General features: G+C 42.9%; 5 protein-coding genes across 5 annotated transcripts; 2 read left to right on the top strand and 3 right to left on the bottom strand.

Moving 5' to 3' along the window:
* Positions 1 to 2,475: 2,475 nt before the first annotated feature.
* Positions 2,476 to 3,771, top strand: EAF02_006771 (uncharacterized protein; the record flags this gene model as incomplete). The annotated part of the gene is made up of 4 exons (XM_038902819.1): positions 2,476 to 2,505; positions 2,621 to 2,735; positions 2,860 to 3,419; positions 3,472 to 3,771. The coding sequence occupies 4 exons, from the start codon at positions 2,476 to 2,478 to the stop codon at positions 3,769 to 3,771; spliced, it is 1,005 nt and encodes a 334-aa protein (XP_038757140.1).
* Positions 3,772 to 5,275: 1,504 nt separating this feature from the next.
* On the bottom strand, positions 5,276 to 6,822 carry EAF02_006770 (uncharacterized protein; the record flags this gene model as incomplete). The annotated part of the gene is made up of 2 exons (XM_038902818.1): positions 5,276 to 6,482; positions 6,545 to 6,822. 2 exons carry the CDS (start codon positions 6,820 to 6,822, stop codon positions 5,276 to 5,278), a joined length of 1,485 nt encoding a protein of 494 aa, XP_038757139.1.
* Positions 6,823 to 8,570: 1,748 nt separating this feature from the next.
* On the bottom strand, positions 8,571 to 9,687 carry EAF02_006769 (uncharacterized protein; the record flags this gene model as incomplete). Its single annotated transcript, XM_038902817.1, has 3 exons — positions 8,571 to 9,330; positions 9,390 to 9,473; positions 9,527 to 9,687. The coding sequence occupies 3 exons, from the start codon at positions 9,685 to 9,687 to the stop codon at positions 8,571 to 8,573; spliced, it is 1,005 nt and encodes a 334-aa protein (XP_038757138.1).
* Positions 9,688 to 10,971: 1,284 nt separating this feature from the next.
* EAF02_006768 (uncharacterized protein) lies at positions 10,972 to 12,165 on the bottom strand (the record flags this gene model as incomplete). Its single annotated transcript, XM_038902816.1, has 1 exon — positions 10,972 to 12,165. One exon carries the CDS (start codon positions 12,163 to 12,165, stop codon positions 10,972 to 10,974), a length of 1,194 nt encoding a protein of 397 aa, XP_038757137.1.
* A 9,918-nt stretch (positions 12,166 to 22,083) lies between these two features.
* On the top strand, positions 22,084 to 23,529 carry EAF02_006767 (uncharacterized protein; the record flags this gene model as incomplete). Its single annotated transcript, XM_038902815.1, has 1 exon — positions 22,084 to 23,529. One exon carries the CDS (start codon positions 22,084 to 22,086, stop codon positions 23,527 to 23,529), a length of 1,446 nt encoding a protein of 481 aa, XP_038757136.1.
* Positions 23,530 to 23,851: the final 322 nt, after the last annotated feature.

Here is a 23,851-nt window from a genome sequence, read left to right as displayed (position 1 = left end):
AAAAATAACAGGCCATCTTTCATACCTAGGTATCCAGGTACCTCGTGCATTATTGACAGCGCATTCCTGCATGCGCCAAAAAACATGAACCCTACAGAGAATTCGAGTTATATGGGAGCATCACTTCCCTTGGAGAAATCAATATCATTGTTTCCATGCCAATGAAATATGGGATTGGAATATTTTGACGCTTTCGTTTTAAGTTGAGATGATTCGTTTAACGTCAAAAGAAAAGAAGAAGAGAGACAGAGGTACAGTACAATCAATGGGTCGCATATTTGGCCTCGGAAGAACAGCCATTCAAAGCATCGGACCTCTCCAAAACCAATCAATTCAGCATTCTCGAATACTTTTGAAGATACCTCATCAATGAATGATACTCGAGGGGAAAGACTGTTTGGAAGGTTGGGAATAAGGCTATGTATACGACTGACGAGGTCGCAGAACTCACAGCCTTATCAAGTCGTTGTAGTAATAAATGGTTGGGTTGTGTTGGATTTCATCGATTCCACTAGGTTGTTCCAGCTTATCATTGGCGGTTGATGAATTCCTTTTGAGCCAATCTCAGGGTAGAATAGAACGAGTTCCAGGAAGCTGCAAGGACAGTTTGAACTATAGTTGGTATCCAATAGTAGATCCAGAATCCCTTCCCTAGTGAGATATCTGGGGACATTCCGTTTGTTTTCAGACCTCTGCAACGATAAGATGAGATGTAATAGATTTCTTGTTTTTACGCAAATACATACCTGGGTAGATGGGTAGATGGGTAATCTTGAAAGAATTGAACTGCAGAATCCCAAGGGAATAGCACCTGATATACTTACCTCGTACCTACCTAGTATTATACCTACTACTTCCATGATGAGATAAATTCAAACCAGACTTTTGGACATGCAGTGCAATGGATTATGGCGAAGATGAAGAAAGGAAGGAAGACGTCGGGAATGGATGAAGGGCACCTGGGCATTGCTTGATAGCGGTAGGTAGGTAGGTATAGAAAACAGACCACCTGGGCATCCAAATAGATAAGAGCTCCAGAGAAATTAGCCACTTTTAAGTTATCAGCCACTTTATCAGCCACTCCAGCTCCAGCTTTATCCATCCATAGGTACCTACCTAGGTATACCTAAGGTTGCCCAGGTGGATCCACTTGAAATCTCTCAGACCTCAGAATTCAGAATTCAGAAATTCGTTTCTTATTTCTCACCTCACTTCAGCTAGATACCTAGTACCTAGTACCTAGTACCTAGTACCTAGTATCTCTATCTTCCTGCCCAGGTAGGTACCTACTTAGTCCTCGGACACCATTTCCGAGCCACCTTCACTCCTTCTTGAACTCCTCACTCTCACTCCTCTCCTTCACTCAAATCATGCATCACTTTTACTTCCTCCCCTTCTCCGCTTCTTTTCATCCTAACATCTTGCATTGCACAGCGCATTAGCTGGTATCAATACATCCAGTTAAAAGTCCTAGAGGGAAATGGGACTTGCATATCTGCACAACATCATCCCCTCCCATGTTGTTTATTCTCTTCCTGAAACAACCTAGGAAAAATACCAAAATCCATCCAGAAATGAAAGAGAAGAAAGGCACAGAAAAGAGTGTGAAAACTTATTCTTACGTCGTCTCTTGTTTACCTAGGTATCTCTCCCACCTGTCTGATCTGGGCTCACTCCTTACTCTATACTCTCTGCTCTCTACTCTGTGCTCTGTACTCTGTACTCTCGTCTACATTCATCATCCATTGTACATCTACTTGGAATCCTCCAGATGAAATCAAAATTTAATCCATCTTTTTACGGCTGACAGCCGTTCGTACAATATCGACCAAGGTACATACACACACACACACACACACACACACACACACACACACACACACACACACACACACACATATACAGACAGATACAGATACAGGTACAGGTACATCTCGTGGTGTGAATAGTGGCGGTCTCGTTGATGGTTGTTCATTGTTGCAAACCAAAAACAACCCCCAAAACTCAAAACAATTTATCCTTTCTTGCCTTTCCTTTTTCTGCACGCGCTTCCTTCAACGACCTGCTCCTCCTCTTCAAGGTTCCTTCCAAAATACGCGGGTCGCGGGCCTCTTATCGCTCTCGTCGCTTTTCTACCTTTCATTTTTCAATTGTACATTGATTTTGCTACACAATCTATAACCCTTGGAACGCTTCGATTCCTCTCAATTGCTCACCCGCATTCACTCTTTTCAGACAGGTGAATAAGGAGGATTCTTTCCTACCGCAATAGTACTCAATGTCCAATACTTAATTATTAAATGACTTCTTGATCTATTTTATTTGTCAATTTTCTTTTGCACGTTCACTCGCTCAACACACCATCTTTTGGGAATTCTTCTCGAGGCATTAACTGAACATAATACTACACGTCGATCATAAGCATCTAGCTTTTCAACCATTGTCCATACCTCACTTCTATCCTTCGCAACAATCATGGAGTTGCCATTTACAGAACAAGAACAGGTATGTTTGCGCAAGAATCCAAAAATGATCACTGCAAACTGAGATCAACGCAATCTTCGCATCCGCAACATTGCCAAGAGCGCCTTAGACTGACTTTCAATCGTCGTTATAATAGCGGTTCCTTCTTGCAGAGGTGATTAAGACAAGTTCCATTCCACCAGAAAAGTTGTTGGCAATCCTGAATGAAAGCAACGTCAACCCAAATTGGATGTTAATGCAGGTTCCCCAAGGTAAGCGCGTTTACCCCAGCTTGATCTCCAGCTCTCAGACCCCATAATCCCGCGCGACATATATGAACAACTCACAAGCGCCGACACACGTTAATGGGAAAAAAATGTTGATTGGAGATTTTAGGACGAAACTTGGCATCTTGTATACATACTTTTGATAGTATCGCTGGTCGAACTTACAATAGTTTGACACCGCAACTACCCTCCGCTTCATTATTTTCCAGCGACTCTCCTGGCTTCCAGAACAAACGCAAGTCTGTTTCCGATCTTGAATTGACGGCTCCCGACTCTTCTCGAAAGCGACGGACTCCAGGTTTAGATGTTACTTCTATTCAGCGCAGCATTCAGCCTAAGCCGGCTCCAAATGGCTCGTCAAACTCGTTCTCCCCGCAATTTGCAGGCCAAATACCGAAAAAGCGTGGTCGCCCTTCTAAGACCGATCTCAAGATTCGACAGGCTGAAGAAATCGCGCGTGGAGAGCGAATAGATTCACTCGCAACTTCCAAGGGGCCCATCGAGTCTCCCATGGCTAGTGGTGGAGATATCACCTTAGAAAGCATTTTGTCTTCTGCACCCATTGCTACCTTAGCTCAAAAGTCGGAGCCAAGTGCAGTCAATTCTACTGGTGATAAAATGGATTCCAGTAGGAAGAGGCGTGGTCGACCAACCTCAAGGTCTTCAAACGTATGTTGACTTAAAAACGTGTGTGAGTTACTGTGTGCTGACTCTTGTAAAGGTCCCTAGGACAGGCGAAGGCAGCTTCCCCATTCTCCCAGCCCAATTTCCGCAACAAATTCAAACACCTCCAGGATTTGGTACTCATCAGACATTTGATAGATCTATGAGAGCCCAGTTCCAAGCAGAGCCTCGTGAAGCTCAAATTACTCGAGATAACCAAGGCCAAGGGACGCAATTTGACGCCCAGAGCAATGTTGAAGGACGCCAAATACATGCCAGTGGCCAAGCAAACAATAAAGAACAGCAGGAAATGCAATACAAAGGCACAGATATGGTGGGAAACCCCAAGGACAATTAAAGATCTGACATTTAAGTTCGTCTCTGTCACACCTCTTGGCCAATTATGAGTAATCTTTAAGCGTCCATCCTACATATGTCAACACATACCAAACTTCTTTCACAAGAAACATCAATTTATAATCTACCTCTTTCGATACTTTTGCCCGACAAATTACGACATATTTCTCGGTTCATGCCCTTAACGAAGTCATACCTTTTGTTCTACAACATCTGTCGATGCCTCACAATCAGATGTAATGCCACTTATCCCAACGATTTTCTTTTCTTTTCTTTTCTTTTCTTTCTTTACTTTTCATTTCATTTCTTTATGCTACGATACCATGTTTGTAATGAAATTTGGAGTGGCAGCACTAAAATTGTTCTCCTCTTCGTTTTTCTGTTGTTTAACAATAAATGCTACCGCGCGGTGATATACCAAGCCTATTCTTTATTTCTTTGCATCACAAGTGGGCATTTAATTGTATGATGTGCATTGGAAATACACATTGGAGGGAAATGAGAAGATAAGCTCTAAGAATCTCTAAAATCTGAAGAATAGTGGAAAGGGTTGGCTAGGAGCGAATAAATATGCCACGGGGCGGAGGGATCACCAAACTACAATGCGAATAAGGAAGAACGAACGGCCGTTATGTGTAAGATACCTAGTTAATGAATGAATGTACTATATTTCGAATGTTCCGATGCTATTTGGGGTTTATTGTGTGTATATCGGGGAGTATCCCAATACTTTGCCCTAGTGATGTCGATATCCGTATGGAATATTCAATTTGATATTGCGATGCTACCTATCTCCCATTGCTGATGCTATCATTGTATTCTCATAAAACCGATCATGTCCTCCCTCAAATTCACTCCCATATATACAGATAGGTTCTCTTTTCGTCATCCCTATTATCCCTATCGTCTCTCACTACTATTTAATCATGTTGATTATCAAAAACAAACATCATGTACTTGAGTATAATTCTCTTTCTGAACTCATCCGCTAACTCCAACTCACCATTTTTTTGCTATACTTTCATTTCATTTCACTATTCGCATCACACCACATACACGAAAATCCATCTTCACATCTTCATATCTTCACATCTTCACATCAACCCGCACCGCACTGCACCCAAACAAAATTGAGCGAGGGCGAAATTTCATCCCTCGTCATATCTCTGTATTCATCTTCGTACTCATCATCCTCATACTATTCTATCTAGATCATATGCATCTGCAAAAACCTGCGTGCCCATTTCATCTCATCTTCACCGCGCGATTAACGCAGTTGGTGATCCAACCTGAAAACTCCAAGCACATTTTACCCAGGCTAAGTTACATATCAATCCGTATCCAATGCAAAAACCAAATTCCCAAAAAAAATCAAAATCACAAATCAAAAGAGGTTAAAAAAAAGTCAAAAACAGTGTCGTGAGAAAGCAAAGTTCCTTTTATCATCGCTTCGTGTGCTCATTTCCAAAGGGGGAAAAGGTGAGACAGCGACACCTAGCGGAAAACTAGGATTTGAAAATCTTCTCAAGACCTTCCAACAGGATGTTGGCGTGGTGTTCTTGGAAGATCAACATAGGTCTGAGACGAACGGCTCGCTCGCCAGAACCTCCAATGTTGATACCGACACTCTTGGCCTTCTTGAGGACCTCATCTCTGCGGTTGCTGTCAAAGGCAAGGAAAGTTCCTTGTCCTTTGCCTCTCAAGTTTTGGATCTCTCCTGGATATTGCTTGGCAAGACGTTCGAGCTCTCCGTAGAGATAATCTCCAACCTTGGCGGTGTTGTTAACCAAATCCAAACGTTCGATTTCCTCAATGATGGCACGGAAAAGGATGGCACGAGCTGGGTCTCCCATCCAGGTGTTGAATTGACGGTATGGTTTGTTGGGACGGAGCTCTGGGTTTCCGAAGTAGTAACCGGCGGTTTGGGCCTTCTTGGAGAAGGTGACCATGTCGGGAGGAGTGTCGAGGTTCCAATGTTCGTGGGCCCAGAATTTACCGGTGGCGCCGACACCAGTTTGAACTTCGTCGACGATGAGGAGGACGTTGTGTTTTTTGGTGAGGGCCCTGAGACCGCGGAAGAAGGCGGGTGAGGCGTGGTTGTCTCCTCCTTCGGATTGAATGGGTTCGACTACGACGGCACAAGGTGGGAGGTGGTGAGTGGTGATGATACGTTCAACATCGGCAAGAGCTTCTTCCTCGATCTTCTGGTTCTCCACGACATGATCCTCGAGTGGGTATTTGAGAAGAGGGAAAGTAGCTTGTGGCCAATCGAAAGCAGGAATATCGAGCTTGTGAATTGGCTTACTGCGAGTGGTGGAAAGGGAACCGAAAAGACGTCCATGGAAGGCAGTCTTGAAAGACATGATAGACAATTGAGGAGCACCTGGTGCTTGGTTAAGCATAGATGAAGCAATATCTTCCTCTGAGAATTCCACATGTGCACCACCACGCTCTTGTTGTCGACGATACATAAATGCAGCCTTGTATGCAGTCTCATTGGCATCCGAACCCGCCATGGCAGTGAACACCTGATCGAGACCCTTTGGTGCTACCTTCAAGATACCCGTCTTGATAATATCGGCCCAATCGTGCGAAGGGAAATTGCCAAGGGCAGGACGGTTAATGATGGCAGATGCCATTTGTTCGGATTGTGCGGCTTCGAGGAGATGAGGATTGCTGTAACCAACTGGAATGGATGCGATTTGGGCATAACTATTATTCTGACATCAGTATATTGTGGGAAATCATTACAAGAACGGGTAATGATAACATACACGTCCAACAAAACATTCCCATCTGGATCCGAAATGTAGTTACCCAAACTCTTTTGATAATTGGCAAGCATGTTCAAACTTCTAGTATCAAACACTTTATCCAATTCTGCAATTGCCTTTTGGGATTCTGGGCCTGGAATGGCAGTTTTGACATGTGGTCTCTCTGGCTCACCAGTGAAGAATGGTTTGACACTCGTAGTGGCGTATGTTCGTACAGCTCGTGGAAGGGCCCTTGAAGCCATGGGAGGCAATCGGGCGGCAGCTCTTAGGGAAGCCATTGTTTGTGCGATGATGAGAAAGAGGGGAGATTGGCGAAAGAGAAGAAGAACAAGAAATAGAAGGAAGAGAGGGAGAGGGGAGAATAGGAAATGAGAGCCAGAGAAGGAGATTTGTATCCTTTGTAGTATTTCTTACCTAGCTCGCACTCCTCTCCTCGCCGCTGCAGGTGAGTGGGGTCAGGAATGAACTTCGGTTTGTTTTATAACCTTGCTAACCTTGCTGGACTTATCTTATCCGACTTATCGTGATGTGTGAGTGATTCGTGACGTGAAACTGTAACTAAAACCGGGGATTGTAAGGATTGGAAAGAGGGGCTCGAGGGAGGAGGCCCAGGAGGGAGATCCCCAGTGGTGGCTAATATGTGTGTATCGATTGAAATTACATAAGAGGAGAGTAAGTGAATTGATGGAAGGGCAATGATTGGCTTGATAATCATTCACATTCGTGGGTTGACTAAGTTCAATGAGTACAGAGTATGCGATACTTACTTTCTGAAGGCGACAGCAAAAAGAGCTACGACGACGACGACAGTATATATAGCTTAGGACTTAATACTCAGCACTCAGTACTGAGCATTTAATGCACCATTCTATTTTTCACCTAGGATTTTACAGATTTACTAACTACGTACTATCCTTACTTATTAGCAATCAACGAGGGCCAAAATCCAATATCAATCAATCAATCATTTTTCCTAACAGAGGCCGGCGAGTCAGCCAGCATATCAACCCTGATATCAACCCATTTAAGCTTTTTAAGGGTCAAAGACCACTTTGATTGGGGAATCCATAAGATAACATCAACATCAACATCAACATCCATCTATTACTAAATTCAATTGGGAAAGTCCATCCTAAGCATTGTTAGCCAATCGATACGAGTACACTTGACCAAATTAGCCGTCGTCTTCATTTCACCAGTATCACCATTGTGCTTCTCTCTTCCACTCCCCTTGATTCTTGATCCCTCCCATAAGTATACGCGACGATGAGCTTCAAAATCGCATTCCCTTGCCTCCGTATGTATTGTCTATTCTCTGTTATATCATTCTCGGTTCTCTTTCTTATCTTGTGAGTTGTCCATTTGGCGGTTACAATCGGCTTTTCGCGGGAGATCATTTTGGTTTCTTTGGTCAGAACATATCAGATTCAAAGTCAGAATGATATTAAATGGCGATGACAGATATAACAGAGAAAGAATGCGACTGGTATTGATTACTTTGAAGAAGTGTCGCCAAAAGATAATCAAATTCTGAAATTCTGAAGTTCAGATATATTTGGAAGATATATTGCGTGGATTATCAGAGAACGTTCTTTAGTATATTTCGACATTGAACGAGCACACTAAAAGAATTTATTCTCGGTGGAACTTTATTATTCGAACTGAAGATTACGGGATCTGAATGCATAGTATATGGCCGTTAAATGGTAACGTGGAGCAAATCGCTTCCTGCAAGTTAAGGGGATTTTTGAATTCAGGAGCACGGTGCAAAAAACTTTATTTTGTTTTTGTTTTTGTTATTGTTATTGTTGTTATTAAGAATCTTAGACTTTGAAACACAGTGAGATATTTGAGAGGTTTTTACTTTGTCCCTCTGTAGTTTGACGGATGAATCTATATCTTAAGTGACGTTTGATGGCGGATTCTTTCCGGGAAACAGGGACAATTAGTATCTTGGAGAGCATTATAGACACCGACATCTCTTTGCCTCCAACCCCCCCCCCCTCGCGTAGATATCATCAATAATCTATTCCCCTGCCATCTCCGCCTCCCTCCGACTCTCCCCCCCAAGCTCGCTAATAACAACTGTCTCTACTGGCGCCACCATCTCAGTCACCAGTGGTGCACAAGCCGGTTGTTTACTAATCTCAGCAGCTACTCCACCGACCTGGCAATCTGGCTTGTTACTCACACGTCTTGCTTCGAAGGCATATGATGGAGATTTCTCACTGCCTCTAGCTGCTGAAGTCCAGCTTGTAAGTGGGCCCGAGTCTGGGTTTGGAGAGGCGTAGGATGCTACTTGGATTTCTGGATGTGAGTTTGATGATGGCTGTGGTATATTGATGGCTGAAGAAGATGAGCGCCGTCGCCAGAGAAGAAGAAAAATTGTGAGAAGTGATACAACGAGTAGTGTTGCACCTACTGCTATTCCGATGACGATGCCTGTGGGAAGAGTGTGATGGGCGGTTGCTGCCGCGGAGGATGATGTAGCAATAGCCAATATGGCGCTGGTTGATGTTGATGTTGATGATGTTGTGCTTGTTGTGCTTGTTGAAGTAGATGGTGCTGTACTTGTTTGTGGGGCCAGTGAGCTCATAGAAGATACGACAGTTACGTACTGCGTGATAGTAGGCGATCCGGGGTTTGAAAACGAACTCCCCCAATAGTATGTATCGGTCACGATTATGATGTCGCCAGGAGTCGTTACATCGTTACAATATATTACCTCAAGCTCATCATATGCATCAAAAACATACGTGTTACAGTATGGCCAGGCGGAGTCAGTACTGGATCAACCCGTGTTAAAGGATTGCTCAATATTTACATAGGTAGTGTTGGAACTCACCAATAAGATGCACCAATTGATTCTATGTAGGTCTGGTTCTCTGTGTATGGATAGCAGGTAGTTGCTACATCACAAGATTCTCCTCTTCAATGGTTTCAGCTTCTGAATTTCATTCGAATGAGGAAGAGATAACCCACGGATAGCAGCACGTCGCGTAATTGCTGGTGGGGCCAACACAAATAGCAGGCGAATTGCAAATATCGTTATTGCATGTTTTAGAGTCGCGCTTTAGGGCTCGATTGAGATCATGTAAAGTAACTGGCGCTGTAGTCATAGGATAACCCTCATCTGTAGGCATAGGCATTGTCATTGGGCTGGCAAGCAAGGCAAACAATAATGTCGAGCAAATAGCTTTTCTTAGAAAGACAGTCATGTTCAATTGCCCGTCACTTTGAACTCAAAGAGAAAGTGCCAAGTGAGAATGATATGGGATATCATGAAAGAAATGCAAACTTAAAGGCATAATAACATAATACAAGGCTGGGTAGAGCGTTTATTGTACCACAACAAAACGAGAACGACGAGGCGAAATTTTCCTGCACTTGTCCGTTGACCCGTCTATCTTCCAAAATCGACTGGCTAAGATGACATAAAATGAAGTAGCTGTCTTCATGCAAAGGGACACAACTTTTCTAGGAACCACTTATAGCGACGGCGGCTTAAGAAAATGCTTCGTTGCGAACATTCTTTGGTTAGCATATGTAAGTACACTGGCGCTCCTCGGGAACAGTCTGCAAAAGCCCGCAGATAACAGATGTAAAGAAGTGATCCACCATGCTCCTGGATGTACATACTCAACTTCCAGCCTGGTTTGGCGAATACCTTTTGTGTGTATAGTCCGAATATCGATGTAAGGAGTATGACTTTGAAAGGCGTGGCGAATCAATCTCTAGGTGCCTGTCCGCAATCACTTTGGGAAGTTGGGGGGAGGGGGCGAAATGATGTGTATCATACATGTCAGGAATGGAATCTCGAAACGAGGTTTCTTCTAACTACTTCAACATTTCAAAAACCTTTAGTGTCATTGTGTGACACCGCCTCCAGGCAGATGGTTACTCGAGATTTGAGGTTGTTAATCCCTAATCAATGAATAATAAACAGATCACTTTATGAATCTAACCTTGCCTGGTTACTGACATACCGCATACTGTTCAGAAATATGTATGCACATCATATCCCATACTCCAGGGTGATATCAATATTGTACCTTGTCTCATTTTTGACATCGAGCCCTTACCCCCAAGTCAGAAAGGAGATGCAAGTCAACAATTTCAATGTTTGGAAGGTTCTAATTTATCAAATATAAAATCGGGAAGAAGTTGAATAAAAGCATGACAGAACTGCCTGTTCTGCCGGAGAGTTGTCTTTGTCGTTGATGTTTAGAATGACAAATGTGAACATTTTCACAAGATGGTCTTATACCAAGTTACAAAGAATTTTTTGTTGCATACTGAATATATCGCAAGACTAAATACAGATCGAGATAGGAGAAGATATATGAAATAATCAGATTCAGTGAAATCAAAACCCAACCTCAGCAATTGTCCCTTATAGCATGGATAGCAGTCAACGGAGGTCTAGGTCATCGCCGCTTATTCCGTTCATACTCCTCTTTCTCTGCCGCCTGCTGCACAAGGAAATCTCCTTCTTCCTCAGCTCTGATGGAGACAAGAGTACCCCTCCCTTCAATGAAATCCCTTCCAACGTAAGCAGCGTGCAGAGGCTTAGCTTTCCAGTACTCTTCCCTCATCTCTGGCATATTGTACGGCTCTCTTCCCAGCCCCCTAAAGACGTTCCACCTCCACTTATGTACTTCATCATACCGAATACCCGTATTCAATTTTATATTCAATCTTTGAACTGTTTGCATGTCATATTCCAGATCAACGGCAAATTTCGTGCGAACCCATACTTTCGGTACAAACCCCGCCACAGACCAGCTTGTAACCCCAATGGTTGGAACTCTCAGGTCCGTAAATCCTGCATTGGGATAGTCTATGAGAATAATATGGTGGGCCAACATCCAGTTGTGCGCGAAACAGATCTCCGACAGTCCGGGTGCCAGCAATTTTGCCCAGCCGGCTTGCACGCCGGCTGGGTCGAACATACTTACACCCGGCTCGACCCACACCGGCAGATACTGATCATAGAACCCCTTTCCTTCGATACTCCCGATTTTCTCTCCCTTTATTTTGGACAACTCAAAACAAAAATCTTTTATGGCGGTTATGACATTCTCTCTTTGTTGTGGCGAAAGGATAGGCCACGCTTGCTCAAAATTCAAGCCATATAGTTGACTTTCAAATGTAATATGACGCTTCATCTGCACCTCATAGCGTATGACCTTTGGGATCTGAAATCTTGTTGAAGTTGGAAAATTTCCCTGAAGCCAGTTTAATGTTTTGTGTGCGTGTGTGAAGTCATGTGATAATTTAAACAAGCCCATTTTTAAAACGCCGCTGTATCCAATACTCCATGCCGCCGAATCGGTCATCCAGGTACGTGAATCCAGAAGCGATACCAGCGGAGTGTCACCCCCGGCCCGGAAACGTCTCGTTGAGGGTAGGTGGTAAGTAGCCTTGGGCGGAGGCATAGGAGCATCCGTAATGTGGTAGCTAGAATTGTCTTTTTCATCGTACCAATCTGCGTCTGCAGATGGGCCTTCAGAGCGCCGTAAGATGAGATTGCAGACTAGCCAGGAGTCTGGATCGTCATCTATTTCTTTAATGCTCTCCCTCATAGACCAAGTCCCATTTTGTCGAGCGGAGGATACCATTGGCTTTCTAACCAGGGGCTTTCTTCTTCCAAGGAGCCTTCTGTTGTCATGTTTGATTGATAACAATGGTAGATGATAAGTTAAAGGGGTTTGCGATAAAGGAAACAAGGTGAGTAACGTCATTCGGGATCGCTTATAGGACCTGATGAATTTCATTACATCTACAAAGAAACTTATTCAAGAAAAGGCTATTCGACTCCCATTTCATAACTACACGAATGGCGAGTTGATAACAGAATATCACAGGAAGGGAAAAGATCTCAATGAAGATTACAAAGAAATACAGCACGCCATTCATGAGGTATATCATCTAGCTCGAGGACGTTAAGAATGAAAGGTTGTACGATTCAAAGCCGACAACGAATGTACAAAGGACTTTCAATGCAAAATGCGCATCTCAATGAAAGCCGAATTCCTCCATAACAAAAACCATAACTGATAGAGATTGTAGATCGAGATCGAGATCGAGATTGAAACTGAAATCGAGATCACATATATTAACATTCGATTGAATGACTTGAATCACATGTTGACCTAATGATTTTCTTTGCAGATAAAGACAAGTTCGGACGGAGACAGCCAGACAAAGACAATATTGACCAACCCGGTGACTACCAAGTTGGCCGAGATCACCTAGTTCTTCCATCACCTACAATTGACTAGGCGCGACTGTCCTTTGATCGCGAAATCGAATCAGCAGCTAAGTTGGGATCTACTTTCCCGGAGGAATCCGAAGAATGTGACTCGATTGCTGATATTAGGGATGATATGTCGCCAGGGGACCATACAAACAGGGTGAAACGATTGACTCTTCTAAACCTATATAGGTACACAAGGAAATCTTTAGACGCGGATGTTGAATGTAAACTTGATGATTATTAAACTTTCCATTAAGGTATATCCAACAACGCAAAATACGGCAGTGAAAGATAAACAAAGGATTCGTGTAATCATGGGATTCATCAATTCCCAGGAACTCGTGAACTTTGTACTAACTACACAAATTCGTGCCACACAAATGCTTGCAATAAACGCGAAACCGCACGCATCTTCTGAAAACCCTGTCTAAAATGATCAACAAATGACCCCCCAATTATCCTAGCAAAAAAAGACAAAAAACAAAGCAAAAACAAATACAAGCTCCCATTCAGATTGAAACCCCCCCCTCAAATCATGTGCTGCTAGCGTCTCGTGCGCCGACTTGTTTTCAAGAGTAATTTGGTAACTAAGATTCTCGTTAGTATTCACATTCCCTCTATAGAATTTTTATATGCTATTATATACCAAGTTGCAAGGACCTCGTGGCCCGGCCATCTATTGCATCCAATGCAATGGCTGTCAAGACTTTTGCACCAAGTATCATATCGCGAGTTGCTCCCACCAAGTAAGCAGAGTCCTAAACATCTCGTTAGTATTCAAATCTTCTTCGCAGGATGTTCATATGCTATATACTGAATTATATGGCTAAATTGGATTAGCAGTCTATTGCACACGATGCCATCGTTATCGCGCAGCTGGCATCGCCGGGTGTGGTTGGCGGAGTTGTTTCTCCCACACTTAGAACAGTAGGAATTTGGAAATGAAGGTCCAGGGATATTCACAGGGTATTGTATGAATATAGTAGAAAAGATTTGAGATGAGATGTCTTCGTATGTAGCGTATGTGAGCAAGGTTGGGATGGGTTCAGGATGTACGACACTTCCTAAATTCTGGCGAAGCGTCAATATTACGCAATGGCGAAGATTATCGAAAGTACTTGATATGAATATCCAAATGCTCCAGGTGATTGAGTCGAAAATGGAGTTCACTGTAGGGCATCGTCACCATTTAAAGTAACATTTTCTTTATATAATTCTCTGAGGTTTCAAGTAGCGGATTATGAACCATGATGATGAGCAGAACATCTGAGATAATTTCAGATCTTTCCAATCTTTTCAATCCAACATGCTTTGGATGTCGAACACTGATTCTCGCTTCGGCTTCATCTCTTCAACTTGAAAGAAATTTGACTGAGAATCGATCGAAACAGGGATCCGTCATTTCATTGAAGAAGATGCAGAGAACAGTGCATCGTATTTCAATCATTAGGGCTAAAACATTGTTTAACACTTGATGTAAAGGTTCGGTGAAAACCATCTGTCATAGGATTCAAGAGGCTTGAGAGTGACGAACTGGAAATACCTTCTTCACAATGCAACAGTTGTTGTGACATTTACCTTATTCTATAGCATATGATAGATCTCGTCAAAAGTCACCAATTTCTAGAATTAAATAATTGATCCTCCAAAATTGAAAAGAACTTGCATGTAATCAGTTCCTTGAATACTGCATAACGGAAACTCCTTTTAGTGGCCAGTCGACACAATAAAATTGGAGGCAGAGACAGCAAGAAGTACGTCACTAACACATCAGAAACGCATTTATGAGATCACGACAACAATGACTGAAAACCTTCAATCCGTGACCCCCAAAATACTTTTCCAAGATACAATCTCTACGCCACCTCAAGTGGCACAATTAGAAACGCGTCCTGATTTACATGGTAGTTTCAGTATTAATTATTCGAAAGGATTGAAAGAGAGTTCCCTTCGATGTGTAATTATTGTTCGTCGCAGAATCAACTGATGGCGTAGACGCATCTGAAACTGATGTCTCAATTGGATATGAGTACATCAGATATAAGGACCAATGACATTACTGTTGTGTGTGCAAGATGCTGAAGATTCAAATAACAACAAGGGACTGTGGGAAGATACTGCGGTCAGTATTTAACAAAGATCTCATCAATTGGAATTCATGTTACCTCTCCAGCGTGTATGGCTAGGGAGCCGTTTAACACCGTCCGACTACCTACCCTCATAGTGTCCTTTCGACCTCCGAGACTAAGCCCAGCCCAGCTATATGACAAGGAGAACAATCTGAGCCAACACGAAAAAGATCTCAACCATATCTTTCAAAAAAAAAAAAGAAAAAAAAGAAAAAAAAAGTACTCACTCCCACCCAGTATGCAGAAAGAGAATAGAATATATATTTTCACACCGTGATAACTAATCACGTGCACGCTGCAAGCACACAAAGCGTGGCATTGAAACACCCCGAGGAAGGGTTCAAAGACCATCAAGACCGCCAAGTTTGCAAGAAGCAGATATCCGTCGTGCTGAGTAGCAGTCTTCTGTATACCTACTGAAAGGATTGAGGCGTCACTGGGCGTGTCTTAGAGTGAGTCTGCGAGAAAGTTATCGCGTCGAGGTTTTGGCGGATGGGGTTTGTGTGCCAAGGGACATGGTGGTTTCCCCCTGAATTGAATTGACATGACAATCTTATCAATATCACGTGATCATATAGTTTTGGAACCCTTTGAAAGAAAGGGCTAGCCACAGGAGATGTCCCCCTTGTATTGAACTACAGTTTTCTGGATTTGAGGGCTCTAATTCAAGATGTCCAACAAACAACAGATCGGAGAAAGATAAGATCTATAGTCACGTGCATGCGCTTTTAGTGACCCAGACCCCCTATTCGCAGAGAAGAAAGAGGCGGTGTCAATAACATCTTTGAAAACTCGATTGTTCTTCTTACCTAAATGTGGAATGATATTTGTACATACGATTCAAATAATAAAAAGCTAACAATACCTTAGCTTTGTTGAATTTATATAACGCATTTGTAATTGATTTTTATTCAATTAATTCAAAAGATCTCAATGAAGATTTGAGTGGTCAAATTCGACCTGTTTCTTCTCCTACGAATAGACCCCTCTACGCGAATTGATTGCTAAAACTTCAGCTCTCAGCCCTCAACTTAGCACGTCAAAATCTCCCCAATCGAAGAACAAAAGAAGAAGATGCAAGAGTCATGCGATATTTCACGCCCCTCGCGCTACCATGCAGACCCATTCCATCCAAGAGAAAGTAAAAATAGTAATCACTGAAAGGTAGCTTTGCAAACGGGTTATCGGAAGGAATTCTAGAAACGGAGAGAACGAAGAAACGACAACGATAGCGATGGGAAGAAAAGGAAATCCTCAACGCACGGTACGGATAAAACTTTCCGTACGGAGTGCATGAAGGGAATGGATCTAACCGCCTTCAAAAAGGAAGAAAAAGGAAAAGGGGCGGGCCGTTGTGACGACTCACGAGTGAGAGCATAAGCATGATTAGTAGCAATATTCAAGGGTGTAATGGCAATAGAAGTATAATAATGCTGTAAATTGAAAAATCGTTTCGTTTCATGAATGTTTATTGTACCCCAAGTTCCTTTCCTTTTCGTCCGAACTTTGAAGTAGTAAGGGACTTATTAAGTTCTTGGTCTTTTAGTTTCTTACCTAGTCGTCGATGTTTCAAATTCGAGGATGAAGTCTGTGCTCGCCTTCAACCACGAAGATTTTCCGACCTCCAAGTAAAAATCCTTATACACCGGTACTGATGTTCAGCGTGTCATTTCCACTCATTAGTGTTACCCGATCGAGTGTTTAGGGCTCGGGGATTTTCAGTCCTATCTACCTACCTAGGTAAGTACCGATTCGCGATCGATTGATGAAATCCCATTGTGTGGAAGAAAATGCGCGAGTAATTTTCTCGCCTGGCCTTGTTCTGTATCTCTTTCGAGCCGGATGCCTGGTAAGGTTGGCATGGGGTTTGTCCCGGGGCATTCGGAGTTACATACCAGAGTTTCTTGTACGTTGAGTTTAGACTCTAGAGACGGAATACTACTCTGTACAGGTAGCAGGATGAATTGTCCAGGGCCCTTGACTTTGCTCTTTCAAGGGTCTCAGGGCTGGAATGACGGTCGGGGTAACGTTCTTTATCGGGAAGGGTCGCCGATGTCACTCTGGCTGTAAGTTAATATTGAAGATATTGCATCACATCACATACAGATGTTGAAAAAGATTCGGAATCTTCGGTCGATGCTAGATGGAAGTTGGAGATCGTCGGCTAGGAGGTGAAGAGATTTGAAAGAAATCTGATCCGATGTCCGAGAAATACAATACCATTAGCATTATATTGCAATCCCGTTGCAAATAAGATTCGAAGAAAGGATTGAGATGAACTTTTCTCCACAAAGTCCACCCTTTTACCAGGACATCACGTTTGTCTTACGCATCTTCGGGCTGAAAAACGTGAATAAGAATGAGTAGATGAACGGCCTAGAATTGTAAGTAGGGAAGTCCCTTGTCAAATGATTTGTTACAAATGAAATCCAAAGGTTCTCGTGCAGAAAAGAATAGAATCCAGAACAAGTGATTGGCATTATTGGAAGTATGATGATGATATTTTAATTAGAAACATTGGAGCCGTGCCAAGTATGTCGGAGAAATATGGTGGTTTTGCTTGCAGATGAGGACAGAGTTTTCCCTGTCATTGATGATTAGCAATCGAGAAAGTTGATAGAAACGGGTATTACAACATTGGTGGATTGATGTTACTGAAGAATATATGTCAAAGTAATTTATTTTCATCCCATCTGTGGTTGAACGGCGAAGTCTACTCCTGTGAGACTTACACAACACGATGACGATCTCAGGAGCAGCCCTATTGAACCGTCGACTCGCTCTCTTAGAATGGAACTTCGTTACTCATTGAAGAAAATCTGATTAGATGACTGTGCGAGTTGAGATGTGAGATAGTTACAACTTACCAAAAGGCTAGAACGTTTTGCATCCGAAGATATTTTCGTGGCTATATGAAGTCAGAGAACTCTCGGGGCATTTCTCACATTTGTCGATCGATCATCTGAGCACCCTTTCAATTTCTTTAAAACCTTTTCTGTGCCCATTCTCAGCTGGCTTCGTCGTTTGGTTGTTTCGGAAGCGTAACAAAAATCGTTTATACTCGAGTGCATACCTAGCCGGTAGTTATTCATCCATCAACTAATCATTACACTTTCCGTCTAATTCCCAAAAGAGACGAGCGTTCTCTCTAGTTTGAGTCCCTGCTCTGTCCTCAATAGCTGCAGCGGCATAGATGCAGGTACAGATGCTTTGAAGCCATACAAGCCTTCAAGAACAGCCCTTGCATACAAAGTAGCCCTCTTTTTTCATGGAAACCCCCAATTCTAAGGCTCTCGTACAGAAAAAGAGGAAATTCGCTCGTGTTTCAAAAGCCTCCTTTAAATCATTGAGCCAATCGTAAACGTTTCCGGTGCGTCCCGCCAATTAGATCTCCGCACAGATCAATGCATACCGACCTACGATAGGTACCTACCATTAGCATTTACGATGAGTCCTTCTTTTCTTTCCTTTTGTATCTCGAAGTGTTCATCGCATGAAGTTTCTATAAGCATAAACAGGAGAGAATGAGTATCTCACCGCAGCATTAATCACACATCATAAATAATGTGTTATGCCATATAACAATGAAATTATATCACTGTTCCCTCTGACATGCGATCATACTCTTGTCAAGCAAACTCAATTAACCACTAACATGCATCTAAGCTTAAAGTGGAGGAGAGCAGGAATCCCAAAGAGCTAATGCCTATCATGACAAACGAAACGACTACTACGAGCACTATAGTCTACGGCATTCACACAGACCTCGTCGATGGATGGGAAGTAAACAAACCGAGAAAATCTTGTAAACACACAGATGAATATCAAAATAGAACGATAACGAGAGCTATGATTGATATCTATTTTTGATATAATGAATGTAAAACTCTGCCACCGTCTTTCCCCCTCCCCTCGTACTTTCTCAAATCTGATCTGGTCTGTTTTTTCTACTCTAATCCGGAAGTGGTATTCTTCTATCGTATGCTTCATGCATTGAACGACGTACATAATATTGATGTTAAATTGAGATCACGAATCACCATCAGCCACCATTCTTCCCACAAATACAATCCGGGGTACTCAGGAATTCTGGAACTTCAGATAGATACCGATACACAAAACATTGGAAGTTCATCAACTCGATACAATCACACACACATCTCGAGAAATAACTACCCCTCCACCTTCCTCTAACAAAAACACACCTACTCGAAAACGATTCTCTCTACCGAACCCTCAAGCATTAGACGTTTAATATCTGACATCAGCTACCTTCCACCACAACGCCTCTAGTCCAACAGCCATCGTCATCCGATCTCCTATTGGTCTCTCACCCAAAACACACCCAATATTCCCCCAAAATCAACAATAACATCGCATTATCAAAAAAACCAGAAACCGACATAACCTCCCCCGCCACAAATCCAAGCTCCATCCTCGCCGCCCGCACGTTTACGAGCGCTCAGCCCCATCCCATCCCGCGCAGCAAGACCAGCAAGACCAGCAAGACAAACTTCGCACGTACACTTGCACTCGCCCTCGCACTTGCATTAAAAAAAAGCATTTGCTTCTTCCCGTCACGCAACTCGCATGCCGGGTTTCTTGGCCGCCTTTTCCTTTTCTCTTAATTTAGGATCCGGGTTTCTTATTTGCTTGCTTTCCTCACCCAATCCCCTTTCTCGCTCTTCATCTCTCCTCGCAATACCTGTCATCCCGGTTCTTGGTATACCAGATCGCCTTCATCAATACCAACACCAATATCAATATTCAGATCAATATCCATCGATCCTCCCACCTACTCATTCTGCCCTAGGAGATAAAGAAACACGCGATTCCGACCGACCGACCGACTAACGCGTGAGAGGAGCTCCCCAAAGAGAAGAAAAAGAAAAGAAACCAAATCAACAACAAGAAAAGATACTTACTTTTTCCAAACCATTATATCGTCTTCCAAACCATCTCTCTCGTTTCACTCTTCCCTCCTCTCTTCCTTTCTCTTTGAGAATTCCTCCCCCTCCGAATCTCCCCGTCGAGTACCTATCTCGATTTCGATTTCCAATCGTCAATTTCATTTCTCCATCGCTCCTGGATATATTTACAACCACATATACATAGCAACGGCACTACCACAAACTCAAAACAAAAACACTCGATAATTTTGTGGGGAACATCATTCAGTCATTTGCTATCGTATACATCCATTATACATTCATTTATTCATTTGTTTATTTACTCCCACCATCCTTCACTTCGCAAACCGAACCCCAAGAAATCCGAAGAAGAAAGACGTCACCGATCCATTAATCCATCCATCATCCATTCATTCAAGAGGAAAAAAAAAACATTTTTATTTTATTTTTTAATAATCTTTTCTACCCATCAAATCAACCCTCCACCCCTTCATCTAGAACCCCCCCGTCCCCATCTCGTCAAACTTTTCAACCTTCCAATTCCAATTCCAGGCACAGGCACAGGCCCAAAAACAAGGTCTCCAGTCTCCATTCTCCAGCCTCCAGGAGTTAACGAAGCATAAGCATAATAAGCATAGGCAGAAGAAAAGAAGAAAAAGAACAAGAAGAAGAAGATTGATTACAAGAATCCACCCACCCACCCACTCAACTCGCCCCGCTTCGCCCTACGAACGAAACAATCCCGAGACGAAACGAGCATCCCTCCATTCCATTCCATCTCACCGGCCCCATCTAATAAAAAAAAACCTATCCTAACAATCGTGCTTTAAAAGAAAAAGCAACTCCATACAGAGAGAGGTACATATACATATACCTATACAGAGCACATAACAAACCATTACAATTACAAAACCCAGCCAAGCCCTCCCCCCTCCAAAAAAAATTCTACTCGGCATAATCCCAGTACCTTTCCGCAAGGTTTCTTGGGACTAGGCTCAGTATTGGAAAATCCACCAGAGTATTGTATATTAATTTTCGCAAGAAAAAACTATAATCAACAAAATCCCGTCAACCTGGTCATTAATTCTTTTGAAGATATAACTCCACTCGCTCACAATATCCACCCATATTACTCTCTGCCACCCCCGTCATCCACGCAAATCCGAACCGCCATCTCATGCGAATTCCTTCCCTTTGCTTTCCCTAACAACGACTACAAGACGATTTCGAAGACGGCGAAAAAATAACAATCTGTTTATTTGTACAACCACACACGCACACACGCACGCTTTCTTTCCATTTTCCAAATTCCAAAATAGATCTTACGTTTTAACTTTCCATCAAAAAGCGAAAAGGATCCAAAATTAAATTCTACGGAGAAGAAGAAGAAGAGTACGGCATTGATTTGCTGCACCTACCGGTCTGCCTACCCACCTGCATATCATATCATCATCCTGCACGTTGCCGAAGCTCACCCAATCCATGCTTGCGGATTTCTCCAAGCTTACTTACTGCACTGCAATATTTCCCACATACATACATACGATTTATCCATCTAGGATTGATTATTTACCAAGCTTCGCTCCTAGCAAACAGATCAGACATCGATACGTGCATTACATCGTACACGACACCCTTCCACAACCTTTCCCGACATTTTTTTAAAGTAACTCAAAGACCTACATAACCATCCCGTCCTGCGTGCTGCGTGGAATTTTCGGTACATTATCTTCCTTTCAGATAATCTTTTCTATCCATCATATCAGATCATCGGCGAAGAAAAGAGACTGGGTGCGAGGAAACGAGGAAGCGAAAGCTTGCAACTAAAGTCAGACTTTGTGTAGCCTCGGAACCATCAGTCTGAGACAAGGTCTAGATACACAACATATCATCCCATACACTCCTTTTGGGTATTACGCCGTACGTACAACCTTGGCCAAAGACTGGATGAATAGTACGTGAAGGAGAAGAAACAGAAGGAAGCCTCCTGATTTCTGAATCCGATTCATCGTTCAATTATCTCGTCAGTCATTCTTTATTGAGAAGTAGTCATCTCTGTAAAAGTTGTGCGTCTTGTCATTCGTTTGTGTCATTAATTTCGACATCGCCTTCCCAACATCGCTTTTCATCGCCATCTTTCCGGAGGCTTCATACTCTTCATTGGCGCACTTGAGACCAGTCATACTACGTATGCTATCATTTCAGTAACGCCACGGCTTCACTCATTCAGTAATAGACATCATGTCGACCTCGAAAGCATTACCATTGAGTTTAGGCTTTCTAGCATTGGCAAGTGAGACTGTCATGCTTATTTTTAACGTCATCTTCTCGGCCACCATCTCGAAACACAGCACGTCAAACAAAGCAAGCGTATCGTCTTATGTCGCGACCGGTCTTGGGGTTGTCACAGAAGCATTACTTGTGCTACTGGTAATCAGACAAATCAAGTATCAAAACCACATTCAAGATCGTGGAAATGGACGACTAAGAATATATCTTTTTGCCGGACTCACCTCCATCTTTACCGGGTTATCGGCGATAGCTACAGCACTATCATTGTGCTTAATGAGGCAAAATTTGTCTCTACTTCCTAAAATAATTATTTCCTCCCCGGCGCAATCGATGACGATGGGTGGATTTGTTATCTGGGCAATATCGTTGGCTTCGCAAGCCGTATTTCTCATTTGTTTAGTTGTAATTCAAAGGAAAGACTTTCATCAACAAATTCAGCCATACATCACCGAATCAGAAGCGCACATCTCTTCGGAAATGCAGCAGAGATCACAACCCCAGAGCCTAAATGATGGATCCGAATATGGAAGAAATGGCTCGATAGAATCGAAGACTCAGTGGTCAAATAGTGGTCGATCTCGATCAGGATCGGATCCAAAACGTTCGATGGGCTCATTCCGATCATCGATTTCTCATGTTGTACGCCCGATCACTTCGAAGACTCGACTTATTCATTCCAACAGCCAGCGCAGTCATCATTTCCGACCATCTTCTTTCGACTCAACTTATCGAGAAACGAATGAAAGGATCGAAGACGACTTCGACTCATGGAACACATCTGGTGTAGATGCGCAATCCAGACAAGTTATCGAATCAGCTTCACCCAGTCCCCCAAGGTTTCTCGAAACAATCCCCGCTAGTCCGACTGGCAGCAGAAGTCCTAGTCCAGGATTCCCATTAGATCTTGAACCCCCCAGGCCAACACGAAGTCGAAGTTATAGTCCAGCTGCGAGCATCAGGAGTGAAAGATCACTCTATCGAGCGAGGCAAGGGGGGATGAGTCCTGAAGGCACAAGGGAAGAAAACATCCATCCCTTATTTAGATCCGACTCTCCTAGTCCAGCACCTGCTGCAACTGCCGAAACCATCATAACCGCCGCTCCGGGAGCTGGATCGATTACCTTGTCGGATGTTCACAGCATCCGTTCCATAAGCCGATTAAGAAGTGAGAGTCTCCCTCCACTCATGCACAATCCCAGCTTGGATAGCATCCGGCGCGCGATAGAACAGGAAGATATGGGAATATCTGAGGAAGTCGAAGGAGAGCGTAGCCTGACACCACCCATACCGGAATGGATATTAGGAGCTGGACCACGGACCAGTATGTCCGAGTACAATCGCAAAAAGGCAATGTCGTTGAGTAAAGTAGGAAAATCGGACACGGCAGAGTATTGAGCATTGTAATACCAGGAGAGGGTATTCCAAATAATGTTTGATATGAGAAGAAAAAGAGAGAAAAGAGAAAAAAATCCATAGAGGACATGGAAAACAGGCTATAAGCTGAACGAATTTCTTTGCTCAATTCAGTGGAAATGGAATGGAATGTCATAACGAAACCGATACCACTTGATGTATTAGCGCGGCGTTAATTTTTTTTTCAAGTTAGATAGGATACCTTAAATTTTAACGAAATAGATGAATGATTTGAAAGAAATTGATATTTGATTTTGGGTCTTTGTAGTGAATTTTTGTTGTAGTTGGGTGTGAAATTGATGAA

This window comes from Botrytis sinoallii, assembly GCF_014898435.1.
Source record: "Botrytis sinoallii strain Bc 23 chromosome Unknown BSIN_011, whole genome shotgun sequence".
NCBI lineage: Eukaryota > Fungi > Ascomycota > Leotiomycetes > Helotiales > Sclerotiniaceae > Botrytis > Botrytis sinoallii.
This window is presented reverse-complemented; position numbering and strand designations above follow the sequence as displayed.